We start from the raw sequence: 26786 nt of genomic DNA, 5'->3' as shown, positions 1-26786 counted from the left end.
TTTTCACCATTTACAACATGTCAAGATCCTTCCACAACCAATGAAGATTTCTACCTCATATTTATTAGTAAACACTGAATTTCCCCCTCAATTTGGCACTTTTTTAAAATTGCTTTTTACAAGTATAATCCTGGTGAATCTTCTTAAGATTATCCCAGTGTAATGTATTGTAATAGTGTTTATATCTTTTTTCCAACTTAATAAGGTCACCATACAATGTTTTTATAATCCGGGTGCTCGTCTAATCCACGGTAATAACCCTGTCACAGGCGTGTTACTTCACTCTCCACTCCCTCCGCTCCATTCGAATGCGGCGCTGAGATTCGGGGCGAGAGAGAGGCGGGTTCACGCTCGCGCTGCCACTCCCCGCTCTGGCCTTCACGGGCACGCGCCTCCGCCGCTGTGCGCGGTCACGCTTTACTACCAACAGACACGGCATTCCAGGGAGGAAGTCACTGAAACCTGAACGAGCCGCGACTCCAAAACTTTGGATTTAAAAAAAAACCCAAAACAAGTCCAAAACCTCGGTTCTCCAGCGGAAGTAGCGACGACAGGACAGAGGCTCCCACCATGGACTAGAGGCGGGTGGTCGCTGCAGATGGAGGCGGTGAGAAGTTTGCTGTTAGTCGGGGCCGTGCTGCTCGGAGCGACGGGCGCTCTGGGACGAGAAGGTGGGTTGACTTTCACTTCACTTTTGCGAGGCTTCTAAGTCCAAACACACGGTGCTGTTTAAGACTTCAAGAACTACTTGAGGGTCACAGAAGCGGGTGTTTTTTTTCGCCCGTCAAAGTGGTCGTGACTCCCGGGGGTCTGAGGGCTCGAGTCTGACGGAAGGGAAAAAAAAAAAAAAAATCCCACCTGTCACTTTACTCGCTGAGCCGGGTCTCGACCGGACCCACCAGAACTCTCTTTTGTTGCAACTTCCAAGACAAGTTCTGTTGTGGCCCCTAAACAAGTATTGGAGTCTGGACTCTAGAACCTGCTCTGCAGCCTGAAGAGTCTACACGCATAAACAACAACAACAACAACAAGAGTGTGTTTTGTGTTGAAGGATCATGACGATGTCAATTATTCACTGCAGCTTCTATGGAGGACATTGTCTCACAGTGGGGACTCTGTCACAGTGGGGGGGCTTGAGTTCAGGCCAGACTCCTGCTCGCTCATGACACACTTTTTAGAGCATCTTCATGTTCTCTCCACCAGTGGTTCTGAAGCAGGAACTTAAGGTTTAAACTTGTCTTTCTCTCTCTCAAATTCAACCTGAACCTTTACCGTTCTGGTGGTACTTTTAATACTTTTAATAGCAGTTTGAAAGAGATGTAAAACTGCGCCATTCTCTACTTATTCCTGGTCTAGAGTCTATCTGACTCGCTCTAGTAGAAGAACTCACATTTCCCCGATCCTTAAAATTCTTCACTGGCTGCCAGTTTCTTTCAGGATCAACTTTAAAATTCTGGGTCTTACTTTTAGATCTATTCATGGTCAGACTCCTCCTTACATCACTGATCTGATCCAGCCTTACACCCCAGCTCGGGCTCTGAGGTCTGTGGATCAGAATCTACTGATGGTTCCTCGCACACGGTTCAGGACTAGTTGCTCCTAAGCTTTGGAACGATCTTCCTCCCTCTGTGTTTGATGATCTACTGACTCCTTCAAGAAACCTTAAGACACTTTTATTTGTTCAGGCTTATCCTTGATTTTCTGGAACTCCTGTGTTTGTCTTATGTGTCTTGACCTTTAAAGTTTATATTTCATTGAATATTGTTTTGATTGTTTAAGCGCTTTGTGACCCTGGTCTGGAAAAGCGCTATATAAATAAAAATGACTTGCTTATTATCTAAGTGCTCAATCAACCTCTGTATGTATTTGGACAGTAGGAGGAAACTGGAGTAAACCACGATGAAAGCTCTGGGAGAACGTAAGAAAAAACAGTAGGAAGTGAACCCACAACATTCTTACTGTGAGGAAGTAGCGCTAACCACTACACAACTGTATAACCTCGTCTTGGTATAAAAACAAATGTTTCATTGTACATACTACGAAAACTGCTTGGCTAACGTTCAGTTCAGTTCAGTTTATTTTAAAAGGACAATGTGCAGTTACATTAAAATGATTCTATATTTATACTTTTTTTTTTTTCGATACAAGACACATTCATATGTTTGTCCACATTGTAATAAACTGGTGGTCAGCGTGGAAGTTCAAACTCATGTTCTAGTTTGTGTTTCGAGTTCGCTTCGGACTAAACGTCTCCGTTCAACATGGATTAAAATTCAGTCAAAAGTAATTTTTCGTAAAGAAACTTCTATTTGGCAAAAGAACGTCTTTGAAACTAAAACTCAAGATTTTCACAACATATTTGCTTGGGCTGTGTATGGACAATAATCTGACGATATGGCATGAATCTCAAAAGATGGTTGGTTGTACGATATGTTGCCGTCCTGTAAATAAAAAGCCGTTGTAATCTTTTGCTATGAAGATAAATATTTAGTGACAAAATCTGTGTATTTTGTAGACTGGCTGTATTTCCTGAACTCTAGTGTGACGCAGCTTACAAACTGTATGAGTCTATAAAGCAGCTATGATTCAACTGAAAAACATCATTGATTAATTATATGGTGTTTATTAATTCAATGTTGTACTCTTAAACTATCAATGTAATTAATTATCATCATGTCATAAAGTATACAAATTAATTAATATTGTCATTTAGTGGACAGAATTGAGTTCACACTAAAAACGTAGCATCATGATGGTTGGGTATAACTAGGAAATGTTTGTCGTGAAAAACGCACATAGTTCCGATGTTGTCAGAAAGTTTGCCGCCATTGTCAAGTGTGTTAAGGATATAAACCCAAAGAACAAAAATAAAACTCGTACACAATTGAAAGTCAGTCTGAAAGTGTTAAATAACACTGCACGTGAGCACGACACATCTGTTTTGTTACTCTCAAAGTGATGAAGTTTGTGATGGTTACTGGCTTGTTGTCAGGACCAACCCACTGTGCCACACGTCCTACAAGTCCTGACTGTCTACAGTTATTTCTATTCACACTTTCACTTTGACTTAACATAACCTAGGTGTAACATATTTGTCAGAGTGTGCTTCGTTTCCCTTTTTTCTCCGGCCATCGATGCCAAACTAAATTGGCCCAGAAAGTGTCAGGAGGATATTACTAGTCATTGTACGAAACACCGAAGAATATTGAGACCTTAACATTTATTAAGGAATTCCCTTTTGCAGACATGAACTCATATTCTGTCATCATTTTATTGTGATTCAGTTTCTTGAAATTTGAAATGATATGTTTGCTATTATGTAATTGTAGGTTACAAGGGTTTACAGTTGCTAGTACTGTAATCATCCAGCTATGGGAGCACATTGTACATTTACTGTACTTCACTTTATAATCCTGATAATTTTACTTTCATTGTTTATTTTCTACCCCATCTCATCCTTTTCATTGGCTGAGAGTAAATCAGATTTATATACAATACTACTCTTTAAATCACTGGTTGGATTTAATTTATTGTGGGACAGACATCAATTATGATTTTTTTTATATAAGAAATTGTACTTTTATTAAAAAAAGCACATTACAATGTCAGGAGCATCATGGTTATAATGTATTATATGAAGATCTGGTTCAAAAGTGACCATGACTAACAAAAAGGTAACAAGCGTCTCATGTAACATAATTATTGAAATAGATCAGAGTATTTAATTTAAAAATGTAAATGTTTGTTTGTATTGTTCTTTTAACATAGATTTTCTTTTCTAAATAATTGAATTTAATCATTTATATATTGAGAAGTTTAATTTGTATTAGTTTCACTATTATACCATTTATAAAATGTTTTTTAATTGAACTCAAATGGTTTCAAATAAAAACATTGAATTCAAACTTTATGTGGAAAAATATATAATTAATTTTGAAATTATTTCAATTATTAAAAAAACAAAATCATTGAAAACAATAATTAAAAAACAAATGAAATGTAACAAAAACAACAGCTTTAAAAAAACTAAGAGTGAAATTCAACCACAATTTTATGAGGGCACTGAAATACTTATTTATAAAACATGGTTTCCATTGAGAGTTTTGAAACGCACCAGACAAATAAGGCGCCGGTTTCGTCGACCCAGCTGACATTTTTATGAGATGCCTGTTCCTTTGCAGCTGACTTGCCTTAACCTTTCATCCCGTGGAGAACATTCTCTTGGTTTGTCATGTCTGGCTCTCCTCGGACACATTCATCCAGAACCCCTCAGTGTGGTTTCTCAAAGATAGGGAACAATATAGTGATGGACATTCATCTCAGCCTCTCCAGCAAGACACGGACGCTGATGGATTATTTGTGTACGAGTGTTTGCTGATGACATGTTTATCGATTCCCTCTCAATTTGTACTCTGAAGATCAATAAGTATACCATGTTTTAAAAGCCTCACATGTCAGAATTTAAACGGACAGATTGAGCAGTTGAGTGTTTATCGACGCGCTGGTTAAAAAGCATTTGTTGTTGAAGGACGGTCGAGCGAACTTGACTGTTGACTGTCGACCTCGTACGTCATCGAAGATTGTTTCTGCCGCTCAGACACTGAGCCAGTTGTCACAGGCTTGAAAATAAATTGTTGCATTGTTGCAGAGAACAGGTCGGTGCACTTAAGTCCACAGTGTGAAAATGCGAAGCGTCAGTGTGGCAGCGATCGTCGCCGTCGTCTTTATCTCTCATGCGCACACACACACTCATGCACACACACACACACACACACACACGGCCTTCCTGCGGCCGACAAGTGTATAATTCCAAAGGTTAGTGGTTAAAAACCACAGCTGTGTTTGTGGGAAGATCCAAACTTCTGTAGAAACCTCATCGAGTGTGTGTGTGTGTTGAAGTGTGAGTGGAGTTCGTGCTCGTGTCACAATCTGGCGAGTGAAACTCACTGTGAAGTGATTAAGAGTTGGCTTATGTTGCAGGCCCGCTGTGATTCACCAGTCTAGACTCCGTGCAACCTTCACGGCTCTCGCTTCAAGGAAGTCCACCTGCATTTCCTTCTATCTGTTTAAGGAATCTTTCGTCACTGTCAGGAGGCATTGTTGAGTAATGATATATACGGAGGCGGTTTCGTGGGGTTATAATAATAGAGAATATAATTATTATTGTTTTCTTTGTGTCAGACTTCTCAGCGACCACAGGAACAGAAATACTACGCTCTACTCTCTTTATTCTGTTTGATTGAATCTGATTCTTGTTTGAATTCTAATTCTACAACATGTAAATGATACAAGCTTCTTGCTAGTCTTTAGTCAAAACAACCACTTATTCAAGTAGAGCAACAAAAACAAACTGTGATACAGAGTTTTATCATCTCCTCGTACGAGTCTAAACCGAAATTCACATCTTCATCCACAGAAGTCGATCTTTGCAACTTGATGATGAAGTTTAAGATGAAGTGAAAGAAGCAGAATAATAAAAAAAAACATATATTAGTAGATACACTGTGACTCTGTCTATATTTTCTATCATTTTTGTAATAGGATGTTGTATCTATGTGTGTGGATTGACAAAAATCTGGTGATCCAATGCATATCACGATACCAGGGCCCCATACAATATATTGTAATATATAAGGATACTGTAGGAACAAGGATTTATTTGAAGTATTGTTGGAGTACTTGACTCTGGTGTTGACAAAGTCATATCTGCTTTCATTTGTTCTGAAACAAAAATGTTCTACAAAATTAGCTTTGAAAGCTGTTGGAGTTGACTGTATCCTCTCGTGCTCATCGCAGGATTTCATTGTTAGTTTAGCTGTAGAAGTTCAATTGCGACATATAAATGTACAAACGCTGTGAATATTTGCTCGTTACTTGTTAAACATTTGATTTAATACACACTTTATTAAGATACACACCATACAAGAAGTATAATACAATTAAGTTAGATTTGAAAAACAAACAAACTGTACACAGATGTTGAATATCACAAAGGTATCGTAAGAGAAAAGAAAAAGAAACTGCTGAATTTAAGTTTAAGTTTTAATACATTTGTAGTATGTAGGTACAGTATGTAACATATTTCTTTCTGATTCCACAGAACCGTGTAACACAACTTTTGTCATTAATAGCTCCAGAATGGTTGTCATTGATGTCCATTGTGATACATGAGGTGAAGATAACTACAAATCTTCTTGAATTCATGCGTCCGACGAGAGGATTCGTAAGAGCCACTGAAGTGACTGTGTGACTGGAGGACTGAGGGCAGGAGAACCTGAAGCTGCACCGCAGTGTGAATCCTGTTTGGCTTGTCTGTTGAGCAATACCTGTTCTCTCTTCTTCTGCCACGTTGTGAAGCGCAAGAAAATGTGTTCAGGGATAAACTCAAAGTTTGTCTAAGATATGTTTCGAGGATTAAAGCAGTTGAACTTGAAATTCTGTTAATAACCTATAGGTGCGAGCAGGGCCGGGTCTAGGAAGGGGCAAGAGGGGGCCTGGCCCCCTCAAATAAATGTTGTGCCCCCTCAAACTTACATGTAAGTAAGTAAGTAAAAGCACAATTCCCCCTCAAGATTTGTGGCTGCCCCCTCATACATGCCTGTCTAAACCCGGCCCTGGGTGCGAGTAGTTGAGTGAACGACGAGGGTAACATGGGATTGTTAGCGCTTCATGAAAGGCCGCGGTGTTTGTTGACTGTTCCACACGGATTCATTTTCACGGCCGTCATGCTCTGGTCACCGGGTACACACTGGCTGGTAAACACACTCACTCTCCCAGTGTGAGCTGGCACAGGTCCACTGCAGGTGTGGCTTCAGGCTGGTACTTCCATAGAGTCAACACAGCAACAACAACAACAGCCTGCTGCCCTTTTGAACGCCGAGGCCACGTTGCTGCCGCTTCTTCCGCCTTCAACCGTCCGACGCGTCAACAAATGTAGAGACGCTGACCTCAACAATTGTCAATCGGTGTTTTCCTCATGATGCATGATCAAAAATACTTTTTCTAGATCTTAATTCACTGAACAGTAGAGGTGTAAGAAAAATCAAAACACTTGAATATGACAAAAATTGCATTTTCAAAAGCACTGTATTGATTTAAAAATATTTTATTTTCTCTTTATCTCTTTTATATTTCAATGAAGTGTGTATAAAATTAAATAAAAAAGATAATGTTTACAATTAACATGCTGCTTTGTAATTTTATAAGCCGTTTTTGTTCATTTCTATTTTGCAATTTATTAAATTCCCGGCCTGTTGCTGGCGACAGTCATTGTCTCTGTATCTAAAGGAACAATGAAATCCCACGATGACTGAGGACAAGAGGATACAGTCGACTCCAGCAGCTTTTAAATATGTTTACATTTTTGGTTTATTTTGTTTTAAAACAAATAAAAGCATTTATTGCTTACATCAAGATTCATGTGGTCTGTAGATTCCTAAACGCCAGCGTCAAGTACTCAAACAATACTACAAATATATCCTTCTTCCTAAAGTATCTCAATATGTCGTATCGTTGTTACTGTATCGTGTTACATATTGTTTTACAGATTATAAGCCAATACACACCCCGACTTAACAGTTTATAATTGTGATCAAAAGAATAAAAAAAAATCCTTCTTTAAATCCCAAATTCCATAAAGAGCGTCACTGTAGTAGTTCATGTTATGTCATGAGCGAGTTATGCCGTAAAGATGGATTCTTGTTAGAACTGGATGATGGATGAGTTCAGAGTTCATCAGGACAACCTGCCGCACACAGGGATCTTTTACTGACCCGGCGAGGACAGAGTTCAGCGACTCTTCTCGGAACAAGATCTCAGAAACTGGTCAGGTCCCCCTCTGGCAAATGAAGCACCTTCGAGTGCGACATATTTAAGGCATGCAAAGACACACATTCCTGTGAATTGACACAGGAAGAGTTGGGTAACAGACGGTCGACTGACAGGAACCGTCAGTAAGAAAATGAGCAGGTTCTTTACTGAAAAAATACATAAAAAAGGCACTGACACAGAGAAGTTATGTTGAGATGGTTGTTCTCTAGCATTGTTAGCTTTAGAGGGCAAATATGAGGGGACGGAGATGAAGGACGTCTACCCTTCACTCCCAGCTGTTGTCTGTTTGACTTTCCAAGGAACCGCTTTTTATCTCTCAATATCACCTTTTATGAAGCCTTGGACACGTTATGTTGCTCGGCACAGAAAAGATGTTTCCATGAAGACATCAGAGACGTTTGATTTGATATTCGACGATGTGCCGGTGTGTATTTTTGTCGCTCTTCATCAGACGCTTGCTGATGGAACGGTTTAAAGTTTGCTGACGGACAGTTGCACCTGAAAAAAAAAAAGGCTCTCGCCTGGAATGTCTCTAAAGGTTCAAGACCACCGATGACTCCCCGGGGTCTCATTAAAAACCCCCTTCTCGCGTCAAGGGTATGAGTCGATCCGAGCGTGGACAGAGATAGCTGCAGAGGGGTGGCCTATATCAGGAGAAGTGGGCTGACTATCGGAAGGCTGTTGGATAGAAGCCAGAGGAAGTCATTTATAACCTCGGAGGAGGAGGGTCCGACTGCTGCGTGACGGTCTGCTCAAGCATGAGAGCTATGTGTGTGAGAACCCCCTTTAATCCCGACGCTGTCCGACCTGAGTCTAACGTTGTACGACCTGAAAGCCTCGGTGGCGACGATGCTGTAAAACCTGTGCGACTTTGAGATGATAATTCACTCATCAAAGTTCATCTTTCCTTGAGAGTTTCAATTCGGCAGTCAAGGTGATGCATCTAAAGTCTGCTGGTGATAAGGTGACGTACGAGAATATGCCAGTCCTGACCGCCATCTGTGGTTGAAAGACAGGCGCTCAAACAATTTCACTCACCAAAGCAAATGCTCTCCATTCCTTCTGTGAGATGGTCCAAGTGAGGTCCACGGCTTCTGGTTCCAGTGACATGTATACATTCTTAATAACACATGTTGATGTGAGCGACAGGGATCTACATATATGTGTATTTTAATGTTGACCTATTTTCTTCGTTGTAAACAGAAAGCAATCGCAACTGTAGAATCTCTCAGATACAACCTGTTGTTTGGATCTTTGATTTCACCCGCTGGTTAGTTTGTTCAACTTGAAATACAAGCTTGCTGAGAGTTCATTGTGATATAATGTATTCAGAGGAGAAAATAGAGAGGAATGTCTCACCAACTTTATACACGTTGATATGTTTACAAGTTTTTAAATATCTGATTTGCAAAAAAACATTTTCATAATTAATATGGACTAAAAGTTAAAAATATAATTATGAATTTGTGACTTAAAAAGAGGGATAATATAAAGAAACAATTCCTTTGAATTAGGTTATCAAGCCACAGTAAAATATAAAAACTCAAAGTTTAGAACATTTGAATAAGGATTTGAATAATTGACTTCCAGTCAAACAACACAATTTGATTCATGTCATATGTTCATAACTATCATGAAGGTTTTTTTGTAGGTTATGGCAGTATTATGTCAAATTACTATTTACCAGAACACCAGAACATCTTTCAGGGAAACAATACTTTAAAAAGCAAGAAATGACAACCTTTGAATCTCATACTTATACAGGTTGACCCCAAAACCTTGAAAAACATTAATAGATCAAATACATTTTACTAATGTTATTCAACTAATTACTCTGTAAATTGAGAACCTTTAAATCAAATGCCAACTGGATATTGTGACCCAGTTCTCTATCCCCGGACCACCAGCAGAATCTTTCTATGGTTCATGTTAAGTTTCTTGCTTCTTCTAAGAATGAGATGAACAGTTTTGACAACATTTATTCAACAAAAAACTCAAATTAATCAACTTTTAAATGACTTATTAACATAAGATATGTATACAAAAAGATGCATCAACATTGCCTTCAGCTTGTATTACTTTTTTGAGTGGGTGTGGGAGAATTTGAGTACTTTTCGGGGGGTTATACGCAATATGATAACAATATACCTGTATGTTCTACAAACATAGTCCTCTACCTGTAATGAGCTCACTTTAACAACTGGTTGGCTAACTTTGTCTCCTTTTCACTTTTCCCATGACCGACCACATTAACCCGAGCAAACATTTACCTCGCATCGCAATTAACTGACCACACATTTAACAGGAAACTGAATTAAAAGCGGTCATGGGAGAAGACTGAAGCTCAAACATCAGGAGCAGGCCAAGTTAAGTGTCCTGCTCAGGGACGTTATAAAAAATAAATAAACCTGGAGCTAGGATAGTACCAGCAGCCGTAATAACTCCAGGGTAACCCAAATATTTGAGACACAGTAAATATAAATAAGTATCATGCTGATGTCTTGTTGGCGATCATGGTAGCACCGGGGGGAAAGATATGTTGACTGAAGAGTCTAATTTATGTTGTTTGTATTTCGTAGTATGCCTGGGCACAGACATGAAACTGGATCTGCCCTCCAGCCTTGAGAACCACTACGAGACACTGAGGCTGCTCTACACCGGCTGCCAGGTCGTCCATGGCAACCTGGAGATCACTCACCTTCACGGACAACCTGACCTTACCTTCCTCGAGGTGTGTGACATGAATGTTTTTTTGAAGTTAAAACGGACAGAATAACTTGTAGAATGGAGAGAGAATAATTCAAAGATATTTATTTAATGTGTTTCTGTGTTTTGCTCAGGGTATTGTTGAGGTCCACGGATATGTTCTGGTGGCCCACGTGTCAGTTGGTTTGATACCCTTGAAGAACCTCCGCATCATCAGGGGTAGCCAGCTCTACAACGGCAGCTATGCCCTGGCTGTCATGGATAATACCCTGAAGGGTCAGGGACTCAGGACTCTGTGGCTGCGCAGCCTCACAGGTCAGACAGCATTAGACAACGACCCAGTAACCGAGAAGGTATGGAATGAATATCTAACGTGTGTTTCGATACAGAGATCCTGATCGGCGGGGTTTACATCTGGGGAAACCAGCAGCTGTGCTTTCCAGACCCTTGGAACATTGTTTGGAGAGACACCTTGGATGAGAAGAACGATCACGGGATACATCATCAACTGCAGTCTCGAGCGGCCAACTGTGAGTCACCTGGACAAAATACCGAAAACACGGCAGGTGATCTCACATATAGCACACCTTTGATGTTGTTATTCAGGCCCGAGCTGCTCCTCCAAATGCCAGAAGAGATGCTGGGGAGAGAGTCCTGAAGACTGCCAGACACGTAAGTGAAAACTGTCTCCAACATCGTAACATCATGATGACCTTTTTCGTCTTTCCCCAAAGTGACCCGCATCAGCTGTGGTGCTAGCTGTCGGAGGTGTAAAGGTCCTCTTCCAAACGACTGCTGCCACAAACAGTGTGCTGCTGGATGTACTGGACCCAAGGACTCTGACTGTCTGGTAGGCCCAGCCCTTGTTTTCCATTTGTGCTAATATGGCTTTAGCTGATGACAGGGTGTGACTGTTAAGTAGTTTATGTCACAAGCGTCATAAATTTGGCCCCGGGACCTCATCTCTGCCGCCAAGTAGTTTCCTGTGGCCCACCCCAGGGTCTGCTCAAATCAATGTAGATTAATGTTCATGTGGATATTGTGACACTTAAATAGTTCAAGGTAAGATAAGGATTATAGCTTATAAATGTCAACAATTTTATAAAGACTTTCTAAAGGATTATAGTGAGGCTTAGAGGGAAAATAACTTGCATTTTGAAGTCTTCTTCAAGATACAGCAAGTCTCTCATCATCACCATGTTTTGAAGTTATTACTTTATAAAGTTCTCCGCCGTATGAAATCTCAACAAACGAGAGGTTATGAGAGCGTTCATTATGACTAAATAATGGCTTCACTCCTCCTGCAGCCAGCTGTAATCACACCCAGCTTTGATTATACAACAAGTCCCTTTTAAGTGGAGACTGAAATGATGATGCGTGGTGACAAACCTAGATGTTTTAACCGATCACATTATAGTTAGTGTGGTTATGGTAAATAAGTGTTTTCAGTGGGCGGGGCTTAAGCACATTTTCTAATGTAAATATTTAGTAGTAGTACAGTGACAACGACCTCAACCTGTGGAGCCAGCAGGAAGGAGGGGGCAGAAAAAAAACAACTAATTTTGTTACAACTGTATCTTTTGGTCAGAGCAGGCACAGGACCCCCTTGTGCCTCATTTGGTGTTTTATCTTGTATTTTCGTAAAACTGAATCTCCATGCAACTACTCCATAAATAGACATACATCTTTGTGTTTATAAATGACGCTACTAACAGTCCTATTATCATGTTATTTGCTCAGTGGTGTTCGAACCTGCTGACCCGGGCTCAGCATAACAAGTGAAAGTGAGCCATGAGCACTCATTCTAGTATCTTAGGGTACAAAGTCAGACCAACCCTCGCCAAAAATACAGCAAGAAATGTACTCAGGACTATTCTTCTGCTGCTTTAAATAAAATTATACGTGTTTTCTAATGATTTGACAATAGCTTGTTAGCTGTGTTTTATGTTGGTGAGTAGCTCGATTGAGATTTGGCTCACCTTTTTGAGTAACCGACTAGAAGTCTAAAGTCTTTAGCACCGCCCCTCACTGCCCAGACACAGAAATGAAACTGGAAATAATCTTAAAACAAGAACAGATTTCAAGACACCGTCACCAAGCCACTCGATTTTAGCGTTTGCATTGTGGTAAATTGATTTTGTCAATATGTTTTTGTTTTATTCCTGCAGGCTTGTCGTCACTTCAACGACAGCGGAGTGTGTAAAGGAGGTTGTCCTCCACTAACCATCTACGACACTGTCTCCTTCCACACCAAACTAAACCCAAATAAGAAGTTCAGCTTCGGAGCAACCTGTGTCAAGACGTGTCCTTGTGAGTGCTTATCGTCCAGCTGGATGGTGGAGTGTCCTGTTGTAGCACTCGAATGAATCATGTTTGTCAGGTGAACTCCTAGCACTAGACATAAATATGTCCCTCTCTCTTTTAGACAACTACCTAGCTATGGATGTGGCGTGTACTCTGGTCTGTCCTAAAGCTAACCAGGAAGTGATCATCACTCAACCTGACGGAGAAGAGACACAGAAATGTGAAAAGTGTGAAGGCAATTGTCCCAAAGGTGAGTTACTTAAATATGCCATTGAAATTTAACCAAAAGTATTTTAACACAGTTTCCAGTCTTTGGTAAAATTGTCACTGAAAATGCATGACTTCTATTTTGCTTTCCTACTTTCTCACTCTAGTGTGCTACGGTCTGGGCAAAGACAACCTCGGGATCACAGACTACCATGGCAGTACTATGGTAACATCAGCAAACGTGGACAACTTCAACACCTGCAGTAAGATCATCGGGAGTCTTGCCTTCCTCCCACAGAGCTTTACCGGGTAAGCAAAGTACATGGGAAAAAAAACAAGGAAACTTGTTTAATTCAATCTGAAAAAATGGAGATAAAAACAGGGAAATACTTTATATTTTATTTATACTATTATTTGATATTAACACTATTAGATAATTGGGATGTAAATTCAATTGTATGTTTTCATTGCCAAAAAGATATTTGACATGAATATGCCTCATTTCCTTCATTGTTCAGGGACCAAACAACCAACACCTCGGGCCTGACACCGGAGCAGCTCAATGCCTTCAATAATCTGGAGGAGATCACAGGTATATTGGATGATCCTTTATCCAAATTCCTGGAAAAATACCCAAGTCTATGATACATGATTCCTGATGGCTGTAGTGATGGAGAGTAATTTGATTATTCACGTTGCAGGTTATTTGTACATTGATGCCTGGCCAGCCAATTGGACTGACCTAGCAGTGTTTGAGAACCTCAAGGTCATCCGAGGACGGATGCTATACAAGTAAAACTGTTTTTTTTAAACTCAATCATTATTTTTACAGAGCTATGCACATGTTTGCTAACACCCAAGATAATAAACAGTGATCCCAAACAAGCACTTTAGCCTAAGTTCTAGCTAATTATATCTATAGCTCCTTCTTTGTAGCAACTATATTATTACTTTACCAAGTTTTTATCCTTCATGTTTCTGATTTGTCTGGTTGTGGACTTCGTAAACTTTATGGAGTAGTACTTTAGATGGTAGTTTATTAGTACTTCAGTTCAATAAGTAGTTTAGCTACGTTTGTATTTTAGCATGTTTGCAGAAATGGTGTAAGTGCAACATCAACTTTTAGCTTCAGTCAAAATAAAAATATAATAGAATATATATTCTGAAAAAAGAAGAAGAATGTAATTGACATTAATAATATTTTCTTTAACGATTGGTTAATTTTAACATATAACTTATGTAGGAGAACTCTCTAGTTCTAGAATTTTGATGATATTTGTCACTACGTTGTGACCACCCACCATCAGTGGGTCAGAGATAGTGTTTTCATATGAAGTACTGAGAGACTTTCAGGTACACTATTCGTACACTAAGGAGCCAGAAACAAGTCTCTGTAACTAGGTCGTATTAACTTCTGATTAAGTTCCATGAAACCTCCTGCCATGATGCGTATGCAGCCATAATATATACATTATTGTATTAGTCAACCAAGAAATGGCTTGCAATACTGAAGGAAAGCTTGTAATGATAGTGGCTAATGATGTCACTCTTCACTGTCTATTTTTAGGGGAGTATTTTCACTTGCCATCCAGAATCTTCACATTGAGTCTCTCGGGTTGCGTTCTCTGCGGAGCATCAGCGGAGGACTGATCCTGTTGCACAACAATTCCCAGCTGTGCTACACTAACTCACTGCCCTGGAACACCCTTCTGCACCCCACGCAAGGTCCCCACTATATCGTCAACCACAACAGGGCGCCCCAAGTCTGTGGTAAGTCATTTCTGCTCGTAGGTGACCAATGGAGCGACCAAATGATATATCACCCAATATTTGATGGATAAAGTTAAAGTGATAACGATGATTTTTGTTTGACTTTTATTCTCTTGGCTACATTTCCCATAAGACGATGCATTTCCATGTCCTGACTTGTGTGTTGATGAGGATCTATGTCTAATTTCAGAGGCAGAGGGGAATGTGTGTCACCCTCTATGTAAGGGGGGCTGTTGGGGTCCGGGGCCCAGTCAGTGTGTGTCCTGCAAGACTTTTCAACGTGGAACTGAGTGTGTGGAGCAGTGTGACGTCTATGAGGGGTGAGAATGATGGCTGGGGTCACATGGATGATCAGCCGTTATAAGCGAATTGATTTTTGGTACATCAAAAATAAAACTCAAATACAGTCCGCCAGAGAAATGTATGCGACCTGCCAGATGATTAACTCAAAATAAAACTAAAAGATTAATGTTCATGTTGCTATGTTGAACTATAAAGAGGCCATTTTTTTGGCACAACCTAAGAGACTTCCCATAATTGTAAAACTGATTTTTTAAAATTTCAAAAAAGATCATTAAGATGTTTCCAGCCCTTAAGAAACAAATTATGCTAGAACGTTTTGGGTTCAATCAATAGCTTCTAAAGATAAACATGTCCTTATGAGCTACTTTATTTGAGAAAATGTTGGTCGTGTAGATGTTTTCAGTGGGTGACAGACGTTTGCCTTGAAAAAAAAACGCTTTTATTTTGAAGGACTTTGCTTTTCACACTGTACCGGAGAGGTCCCAATTTCTAGAGAATATGTATAATAGCCAAACAGGCAGCCAAATCACAGCTAATAGTAAAATATGTACGACCTCATTTCCCCTAAAGAATTCTGACCTCAAAGGGACTTTTCTTTCACCAGCAGTTACCTGTAAAAATCTCCCGTCTAGTAATAATTAACAGTTCAGTTGAAACCATCTTCTGTGTGAGTGAAGTAAAGTGTGACTGCTTGACTAATGGTCAATAGTTACATATCAACTACACATAATTGTGTTTTTCACATTGGATTTTAGTCTTTTAAACCATAAAATGATCATAATCATGTAAAAAAAAAGGTGATCAATGCCCCACTTTCTATCAATGAGTGTCCTGGCAATGTCACATCCTTCAAACTAATGCCAGGGGCGACATTATGGGATGCTGTGTAACATTCCTTCTGTGTTTGCAGGTCTGTGCGTGAGTACGAAGACGGATCTCTATGTGTGGCCTGTCATGCCGAGTGTCGACCTCTCAACGGTTCCGTCTCGTGTCATGGTCGGGTAAGATATTGGGGCGCTTTTGGCATTCTTGTGTGGAGATCTTACAAGTAGATTCTCGAGTCTAGAATGCTGCGCTCAAATAATAAGATATTTTACACACTAGTTAACTTGAGATTGAGACAAAAGAGAGATGAATAATTGATATTATTGAATTTAATTTCATAATGTAAAATGACAATGGCAATTTGTTGTATATTGAACCATTAAGGACCATCGTCAACTTTACACTCACTCAGGGCTGCAAAATCAATTTAATAGATTCTACGGGATAATAACTGTGTAAAAACTGTGTACAAACAGAACAAAATCACTGCACTACACTGACATTTTTGATTGACAAAAAAAAAATACATTTAAAACATCACTGACTATCAATAAAATTGGTAATATTTGTTCACATTATTATTATTTTCTTCTCCAAAATGTCCTCTCTAAACTGCAGGAGGTTCATCAAGATGGCTCTGAAGCCACAGTTCGCTAGCGTATCTATATAAAATAATAATAACGAATGAAATACTAAACATTTAATAAGATAGTAGGAGTCATTATAATTTGCAAATAAGTTGGTTGTTTCCACCTTTTATTTAATTTCTTAAAGATATTTTATCATTTCAAAATAACAAAGCATTATTGTGTTTTATAGTTTTATTTAGTGTTAGTTTATGTGTACTTGTACTGTATGACAGTTGTTTTTGTAGTCAATTTTAAGAAGGATATGTAAATGTGGGAAAACTCTTTTGAGCGACAGTAGTTTCTGGATGACAGATGTAAACATTGACACTTCTCATGCCATGAGGGTAAATCTGATTCATGTACTCTGATGCACTAAGTCAACAAAGTGTTACATGACTTTCTCTCCAGGGTGCAGACCAGTGCACCGAGTGTCTGAAATTCAAGGATGGGGGCTCCTGTGTGGATCATTGTCCCAGTGGTGTGAAAGAGGACCAGCAGACTGTGTGGAAGTACAGCAACGCCACAGGACACTGCCTGCCTTGTAACACCAACTGTACTCTATTGTGAGTCACAACACAAACACCAGCAGCAAAACTTTCAAATGAAAACCCAAATCACACCTCATGTTTGTGTCTGTAGCTGCACTCAGATGGATGAACGAGGCTGTCCCGTCCATACTAAGACTGGGTGAGTCCACATGGAGATCTTGACCAAGAGTCTTGCTTGCACGTTCAAACCCATGAGAGATCAAAACACCGAAAAATGGCTGTAAAACGGACAAAGAAGGAGTCCGTTCCGGTCGCTCCAACACGCCGTCACTTCCGGGTCTTAATACTTCGCTTTGTGGAGATAAATGGTCAATGCAGAGTGTCACTGGTCATTTATTCGCCGCTTCAAGTCAAACAAAATACAAGCTTTACGATCGATCGGACGCGCTTTCTGCCGGCGACTTTAAACATCAATAGCTCCGGGAGAAACGGTCTCGAACTATAGAAATATAGCTATATTTAAGGCAAATTTCCCGCCCCTGGGGTCGTCTCTTCCGGGGCAAATGGCTCTTTCATGGTTCCTGTGTCTTGATCACCCGCTGAGAAATTCCTAAATTGCCCTCTTGCTTGGGTGGAATCTTCCGTCTTCCAGCCCCCCCCTCCTGGGTGTGTCCCGCTTCGCTCTTTGATCCACGACCCCAGGTGTGAAAAGGCAGACAAACAGACGTTTGAATAACCGGTGTCATTTCTCTAATTCTGTTCCAAGCTTGTCTTGAAAACAGTGTGTCAGTCTGAGTGAAATGTTGTTTGTGAATGTGTATTCAAACGTTTAAGCTCTTAGATGAAGCTAGTAATTTATACTTTATATTTTGATTATCTTTTAGCATTAATTTAAGTATGGCGTATACGTATAGTGTATGATAATTTTTAATCCAACAACTGTTTTTAAAGACACTAGTGAATATTCATATGTGAGCGAGGACTAACGTTGCTCTTTTTTGTAGACCTGGCACCACTATTGCAGCAGCTGTCGGAGGAGTGGCACTCTTCTTCATCCTGCTGGCCCTGCTGGTCTTCTACCTGAAGAGGCAGAAGAAGCTGAAGAGGAAGGAGACCATGAGGAGGATCCTGCAGGAGCACGAGGTGGGAATGTCGTTGGGATGCTTTAGAGAAGGAGACTGTAGATCTAGGACTTTAATGATTCTCTCCTCCGGGTTGCACAGCTGGTGGAGCCGCTCACGCCCAGTGGTGCGTCGCCCAATAAAGCTCAGATGAGGATCCTGAAGGAAACGGAGCTGAAGAAGTTGAGGGTTCTGGGAGCCGGGGCGTTTGGTACCGTGTACAAGGTATGTCGGTTGCAAACTGATTAGTGTTTACGTCTCTCTTCAAACGTTCGCTCATCGTATGATCACGTCTTTAGGGCGTCTGGGCACCGGATGGAGAAATGGTTAAAATTCCTGTTGCCATCAAGGTTTTGAGAGAAAACACGTCACCGAAGGCTAATAAAGAGATTCTAGACGTAAGTTTGTTGTTGATTTGTTTGCTAGCTTAGCATCATGTGTAACCCTGGTTGTGTGTGTCCAGGAAGCGTTTGTGATGGCGGGTGTGGCCAGTCCTTACGTGTGTCGCCTACTGGGGATCTGTCTGACCTCCACGGTGCAGCTGGTCACTCAGCTGATGCCGTACGGCTGCCTCCTCGACTACGTGCGCGAAAACAAGGACCGCATCGGCTCCCAGTTCCTGCTCAACTGGTGTGTCCAGATTGCGAAAGTATGTACTCCCGAGTCTTCTCAGGAACGAGTGATTTGATCTGTGGTGACAGATGTGTTTGTGTTCGTGCAGGGGATGAGTTACCTGGAGGAGGTGCGCCTCGTCCACAGAGACCTGGCCGCTCGTAACGTCCTCGTGAAGAACCCGAATCACGTGAAGATCACAGACTTCGGTCTGGCCCGCTTGCTGGACATCGATGAAACTGAATACCACGCGGATGGAGGGAAGGTGAGGAAGTAATAAATGTTGGTTCCTCATTTATTTCAGTGGGTTACGTTCTGATAACTACATTTAGTGTGTACTTGAACATTTTATTTTTCTCTGTTCTATTGTGATGTGTGGACCCAGGGCTGAGGTAAAAGTAAAGTATAATATATCAAATGCTAAACCGGTGTTCTCATGTGTTAATTTCATTTTATTAATTTATTATTATTATTATTTAATATATATTTTATTAAGAAGAATATTATAAAAGCACTATGAAAAGTATAAAACAAAAACCCATAAAATAAAAGGCAAAAAAAAGGAGAAAAAGGAAATTCTTTAGGAAAATATAAGCACAAAATTGCATGACAAAGAAATAACATTAAGACCGGAAAAAAAATATTCAAATAGCTCAATAGCAGGGAAAAATATGAATGGTTGAACTAGTAATGCAAAGGATGGAAACCGATTTTATACATTCATAAACTGCCAATTTTATAGTATTATTTTAAGTTCATGCGGGCCACATAGATGAGTCAGGGGGCCGTGTGTGGGCCGTCTGGTCTACATCCTCTAGAATCTAAACTCGAAGAAAATGTTGATTTATCTCGTCTTAAACTTTTGAATTATCTGATACATATTAACTTGGTAAGAATCATAATTTGTACTTAAAAAAACGGTAAAATTAATAAATAATAACGTCAGACTCAATGCTCTTAATTTGAAAACTGAAAATGTATTTCCTCCTTCTGAATGGTGTTGATGGAATTAACCATGAAGTCCGTCAAGAAGAAGTACTCCAGGTTAAAGTTCAGATCGTGACTGGAGGAACCTGAACGACAGCGTGATCGCAGTACGATGATCGTTGTGTTAAAATGTAGTTACAACATGACGAAGGTCTATTTACTTCAAGCATCTCGGACCCCGCCAACATCTTGCAAATGATTTGAACAGAAGGGCTCCCATAATGCTTTGCCGCCCAGCTTACTAATCACAGCTGTTTATTTAAGAATAGTATTGTGGCAACCAATCAGCTGTCACTAAATAGAGGAGCGTGAAGAAAATAATCATGGGAGTTTACTGTCTATGTTTATTTAATATCTTGTTTCTTTTTCAGGTACCGATAAAGTGGATGGCGTTAGAATCTATTCTGCACAGGAAGTTCACTCACCAGAGTGACGTCTGGAGCTACGGTTGGTCTTTGTCGAATATATACGAACACGTCACATTTTTGATGCATATTGTGATCATATTTTGGATCTAATCTCCCTTCGCAGGGGTGACGGTGTGGGAGCTCATGACGTTCGGAGCCAAACCGTACGACATGATCCCAGCCAGGGACATCCCGGAGGTTCTGGAAGGAGGAGAGCGACTCCCGCAGCCCATCATCTGCACCATCGAGGTCTACATGATCATGGTCAAATGTCAGTGGCGGCTTTTCAAAGTTCAACCTTTTTATTTATTCAAATCAATTCTGTCAAATATACGCATCAGTAGCTGCTGCTTCTGTAAGTTCCCCTCTGTGATTGGCAGGTTGGATGATCGACCCAGACAGCCGTCCCAGATTCAAGAACCTGGTGAACGAATTCTCGCTGATGGCCAGAGACCCGCCTCGATTCGTGGTCATCCAGGTGATGATCGTGCACATTCGCTCGTGCACGTGCACGCTGAGCTAAACCTGGGTTGTTTGCAGAACGACGAGCAGATGAGCATGGCCAACCCGGTGGACAGCCAGTTCTTCCGCATGCTCCTGGAGGAGGAGGGCAACAACATGAGGGAGCTGCTGGACGCCGAGAAGTACCTGGTGCCTCAGCCCAACATGCTGCCCCGGAGTCAAGCGGACGGCGCTCAGTCCAACGGGCCGTCCAGACACCAGTCGTACAGAGTCAGTGTCATTTTATTGTTTGTGTCGTAGGTGTGACGCACACCGGCTCTGTTGTTGCTCAACGTCTCCTTTGTCTATCCAGCTGCGCCGCAGCCTTTAGTGACACCTCGACAAACACTTTTACATTCTTGCTGCTTGGTGTCATAACGTCTAAGTTCATTTGCATCGGGAGAAGTTTTGAAAGTTCAGCCAAGAGGTTTTAAAGGGAACAAAGTCTATTTTTTCATTGAGTGTGTTATACATGAGTGTGTAATTAGATCTTTTAAGGGCTCGTGTTATATGCCTGAAGTCAGGGAACGTCAACACAAAGAAAGAACATAAAAATTAAGAACTTTACGATAGATATCGAATCCTCACTTAAGTATCCACATTGAGCAGTCAAAAGTTTTTTTTTCCGTGCAAAAATATCTACCAATAAATGTAAAATTGATGGATGAATTATAACTATCTATATAGTGAACGTTATAGATTAATTTTTATTGTATATTAAATAATTGTATTCTCTTTTCTATGCTCACTATTATTACCTCACTCCCAGTGGAATTGGGGGACTCAATGTCTAAATATAAAATAAACTTTATTAAATTATATATTTATTTTATTTCCTTTCAATTGACAAATAAGAAATTTCGTTTTTTAAAAGCTTTTAACTCTATGTAGAGTTAATACAATATTGAATAATTTCATTAAGTATATGTTAAAAAAGGTTACACTTTCTTAATTTTCAGCTTTGTAGTTTTACTCTAAAGACATGAGGGCCACATGTATACAGCTGAAGGGCCACATGTGTCTCTTTTTTTTCCAAATGTTACCAACCTATTTAAGTTCTTCCATTATATGTCATTGATTTCTGCCTGATTATTTATTATTATGAGTCATATTAAATCTTGTATTTATTTATCTGATCAATTCTTGTTTTTCTCCCGCACATTGGAGCAGAGCAGAGATCAGGGCCTGGACGTGGATCCTTCCATCTCGGGGGGTCCTCGCAGCCTCTACTCCTCCCTGAGCACGCTGCCTCGCAGCCAGTACCCCACCTTACCCGTCGGAGCGAGCGCCTCCAACGGCATGTGGACTCCTCAGTACCCGGCTCTCATCCGCAGCCCCTCCGCCGGAGGCCAGTCCGACTCCGTCTTTCTGGACGGATCCCCGGAGGACCCGCTCCCCCCGGCTAGCCCCGGACGCTACTGCCAGGACCCGACCTACCCCAACGGGAGTCAGGGGGACCTGGAGACAGACGGGCCCAATGGTTTCGCTCACCCCTCTCACCTGCATCATTCGTTGCCCAGAAGAAATCACGCTACGAATCATAATCACGGCTTGCCAGGTGAGTCCAGCTTTTTAATATCAGCATGTGTGAATGGCTGTCAAAGCGCTTTGTGACCCTGGTCTAGAAAGGTGCTATATAAATAGAGATTATTATTATTATTATAAGAAATGACTTCAAGGTTCTATGTGGACCAGGCCTGGGGGCCATTTGCAGCCCCTTGAGCAGATTTCCGGCGGCCCTTAGTCTCCTTTATTAACTACATTATTCAACGAGAGAAGATTAAAAACACAGTAAAATACTCTTAACATTAAACTCACAGATATCACACAAAGTTTTTAAATGACAATTGCATTTGTCCGAGAGGAATATCTCGGTTTTATGCTAAACCAGATGAAGATACAGACGCTTCTTACTTTGAACTTCTGAATAGGATTACTCTTGGTATGATGTCACTGTTTACTCGCATTCGTTTTTTTATTCACATCATCAATTGTCGCCCTTTTCCAAAAAAGTTTGGACATCATCAGAATTTACTCATTACTTTGGTCTGATAGTGAATCCATTGATCGTATTAAAGTCACTAGAATAAATGGATTAGATAGACATCAGGATTGTTTATTTGCCATGTATTTATTTAGTAAACATGAATGTTTGTTGTTTGTCTGAAAAATAACTCAAAAAGTAATTCCCAGATTCAATAGAATTCTCAGGAAATGTCCATGAGGTCATCAAACAGTAGTTTACATTTTCATGTTCCCGATTACCATCAGGATCCACAAGTCTTTTGAAGGATTCAACACTTGGTGGTGTAGAGAACTTCACTGCTGTGTTTCAATTCAACTGTGTTCAATTGAGCTATTATGAAACTTGCTGTACCATCTTTTGTTTGCTGTGTACTCTAAGAATGTTTTAAAATATAAGGATTAATATTATCTTTGAAAAAATTAATTTTTGAGACGTATAACAATATATTTTCTTTTCTTAAAAATGTTGTGAAAAAAGCCTTATGAGCAACTTTTAAACAAAATAAACTTAATTAAAAAAATAAATAAAACAGTTGTTGTAAGTTAGGATAGTTTTAATCATGCCATGATAAAAAAGTATATTTTTTATATCTGATCTGCATCATTAATAATAAAAAATATTATAATTATTATTAATATAATTATAATTAATAATAATTAAATTATTCTTAAAATAAAAAAGTGTTTGATGGTCATCGTTCTTTTCTTCTCAGAGTACGTCAATCAGGAGATGCAGAGTTCGAGGACATCAGGCCCGGAGCGTCCGACAACACTACCCCGTAAAATATCCAAAGTGGACCGACGTCTCCCCAACGGCCTGAGTCCCGGTCAAAGCGTGGAGAACCCGGGTTACTTGGTCCCTCTGACCACCAAAGGTTCCACTTCTCCCGCGTTCGACAATCCCTACTACCTGGACCTTGTGGCCAAATCCAAAGCCGGGTCGGGGATGATGCCGAACGGCACCGGCGAGCCGGAGGTGAACGGAGCGGCGCCGCGGCACGTGAACGGGTTCGTGACGCCCACGGCGGAGAACCCGGAGTACCTGGGGCTGGTGGACACCTGGAGCGGGAAAACCTGAGGCGAAGACTGGAGGTTAAAACCGGAAACTGGAGAAAAAAGTTTCTGGTTGTGTTGCACTGAGGACGTTAAACACGGGGGGGGGGTGTGGGCGGGGGGGAGGTCTGGCCTTCTTGGCTTGTGTCGCACAATCTTCTCACGACTGTGAACACTTCTGTACACAAGAACACACACCACGGTACAAGAAGAAAAAACCTCTTCAATCAACACTGGACTGGATCCTTGTATGCTGATTTCATCTTTTGGACAGTTTCCCCTTAATATCTCTTGTTTTAAAGCCCCCCCGAGAGGAGGACGTCTCTGTCCGTCCCTCGGTCCTCCTTCTCTGGCGCCCTGATGATGTGAGACGCTCCCGTCTCATAGAGAGCACATTGACCCAGAGATTGAAGACGATGCTTAGTATTCTGGGCACTCGCTGGCGACCTGATGGGGGTCACCAACACACTCAATGCCATTTTGTCCCCCCGGCGGACCAGCAGCACCATCTGGCCCCCGAAGACGTGCTTCCCCGGAAGAAAGACGCCCTGTATGCAGAAGACAGAGGCATTGTTTGGGTTCTGATGTATGTGCTCGCTGAGAGCGCCGCACATTCTTTACGGTACCATGTGAGTCGGCAGAGTTCTTGGCCAAGATGACGATTATATAAAAAAAGTGTTTAAGTTTACACTGAGGAGGAAACTTTCCATGGAAATTTATTTCAGTTATTATGAAGAAGACGCAGCTGTTTTTGATATTTTCTTTTTATAAAGTGTCGTCATCTGGTTCATCACCGGACTCTTGGTCCTTTCAGTGCAGAAGAACGTAGTGGTTCATTCCATCCTGGTGTCGAAACAGTGACTTGCAAACCGCAAACTGCATCTACCTTTGTTTGTCAACACGACTGCGACTCAGAGTCTCACTGCAGGAAACAAACGCCGTGTTGTTCGAGCTCCGATAATCAGCGCCGATCAAATTCCATGGAAAGCAGGGCGCTGACGTCCCAGTCAATCATTGACGGCGTCCTCGGACATTTTAACTGGTGTCAGGAGTGAGGTCATCAAGGGAGGACACAGGGACCCGAATGACTTTAGAGATTAAGCTGAATAATAATCACTTCCTTGTGTCGTCCGACATTACTGTGCGAATGGATGTTTCTCAACCGTCCTCGGGACGCTCTGCAGCTTTTATTCTGAAATGATCATGTCCTCATACGGGTTGTCAACTATAGTAAACCGACTTTATATTTTAATACATTCTGCTTTTAAGTACTAATGTTGTTTTTTTTGAGTGAAATTGCTTTTTATCGTTTTAACCCTTCAGTATAAAAGAGAAATGTCATTTTGGCCAAATCAAAAGTTCAATGTATTTTTGTATTTGTGGTTGTTTGCGTGCATAAGAAAGTGCCAATAAAAGTACAATTTAAAATAGTGGTAAAGATGAGCTTTACAATAAAGTACAATTTATTTAAAATTCTAGCCAATCCTGACCTGAGCTTTAAATGAAACAAATAAAAACATTGATGATGTCACAGCCTGCATTGAATATGCTGCTTAAATATCTGTACATGTCATAAGGGCACATAAAATAAAACAAGAGCGGGAACTGTTCACTAACCTGAGTGTTCTGAAGGTTATAAAGAAAGAATCTACATTTTGAAGAAAGTGTTTTCTGTTGGTTTTTTACACGTCTGTTGTCGTGAACGATAAGTCTATCTTTTATAATAACATTGTAGATCTATTTTACAAAGACAGAGTGTAAATGAACACTTTGATTTCCTCTAAATTGAACATCATCAGACATATAAAACGGAGGTTCCTCACAATCTTATCTCAGTTTTTTGTTTTTTGTGTATGTATAAAAGTGAGCCAGATGCTGTGAGTTGACAGTTTTTAAAAAGCTAAACGATGACTCATGTTATAAAAGTAGACTTATTGTGGAATACTACTTGTACACGTGTGTGTGTAAATAAAGCATCCTGGTAGCTAATGTGATTCATGTAAACTGTACAGAACGATGGAGGGAAATTAAAAAAAACAGGGAACTACTTTATGAAGAAACTGCCATTTGTTTAAAAAAGGAATTGTTGCATTTGTTACCGTGTGTTGTTTTAAAAAATAAATTTAGCAGTAAAAACAAGAGTTATGATTATTTATTTTCCAAGTAACACAACTGCTGATATGACTTGTTTAGTCTATAGTGGATGAAATACTGAGCATTTAAAAAGAAAAGAAAAAAAACGCTGTGAGAGCCAAATAGTTATATCAACACAAGTGTTTTTTCTACCGTAAAATCACTTCTTTTGCTGCCACCTAGCGTTAGAAACCGCAACTGTCATGTAACTTGAGCCTTATCTCAATGTTTTATAGACTCCATAAGCACTTGAGTAATTTGCTAGAAAATGATCTTAGACTTCTGGCCTCTCACTGATGGTTTTGGGGTGGAGGTCAACTCAAACAGGTCAAGGGAAAGGGGGCGAAGGGGGGGACAGAGGACCCCCATGAAAATGTAAAACTCTCTCTCTCTCTCGCTCTCTCTCTCGCTCTCTCTCTCTCTCTCTCTATATATATATATATAACATTATACAATATTTCAGCTCCTTTTGATAACTGTAGGGGGCGCAAACGGGTTTGAAGATCCAACATAAAAATCCCAATACGTCCCATTTCAATTAAATCTATACAATATTTAATACATATTTTAAAATGAATGATTTGCAGAAGTCCATGCTCCCTTTACACCCCATGATCCGTCTTCTCAGCTCCACCTATATTGTCTAAGATTTATTTTTTCTACCCCCCTAAGGCAGATGTTTCACCCATTTATTGTCAGAAAAGTTCACTTTCGACATGAACTAGTTCAAAGTTCAGTTCACCAATGTGAAAATGAACTAGTTCAGTTCATAATTCAAATTGTGAACTAATGAAGCAAAGTCATAGTTCTTTATTTCTACATGTTTATCTTCTTTTTCAAAATGATTGCCACAGTCATGCGGGACCACAGATCACAATTATTATA

General features: G+C 40.4%; 1 protein-coding gene across 1 annotated transcript; it reads left to right on the top strand.

The window, feature by feature from the left end:
* Positions 1-419: 419 nt before the first annotated feature.
* On the top strand, positions 420-25907 carry erbb2 (erb-b2 receptor tyrosine kinase 2). The gene is made up of 27 exons (XM_087794111.1): positions 420-671; positions 10410-10561; positions 10671-10851; positions 10926-11066; positions 11143-11208; positions 11271-11386; positions 12705-12846; positions 12962-13090; positions 13215-13356; positions 13566-13639; positions 13749-13839; positions 14615-14817; positions 15008-15137; positions 16031-16121; positions 16983-17137; positions 17214-17261; positions 18067-18205; positions 18286-18408; positions 18483-18581; positions 18647-18832; positions 18905-19060; positions 20154-20229; positions 20314-20460; positions 20570-20667; positions 20730-20921; positions 21861-22248; positions 23429-25907. The coding sequence occupies exons 1-27, from the start codon at positions 599-601 to the stop codon at positions 23791-23793; spliced, it is 3903 nt and encodes a 1300-aa protein (XP_087650237.1). The 5' UTR covers positions 420-598; the 3' UTR covers positions 23794-25907.
* The last annotated feature ends 879 nt before the right edge of the window (positions 25908-26786 follow it).

Source organism: Callionymus lyra, chromosome 6 (assembly GCF_982586985.1).
Source record: "Callionymus lyra chromosome 6, fCalLyr1.hap1.1, whole genome shotgun sequence".
Taxonomy (NCBI): Eukaryota; Metazoa; Chordata; class Actinopteri; order Syngnathiformes; family Callionymidae; genus Callionymus; species Callionymus lyra.
This window is presented reverse-complemented; position numbering and strand designations above follow the sequence as displayed.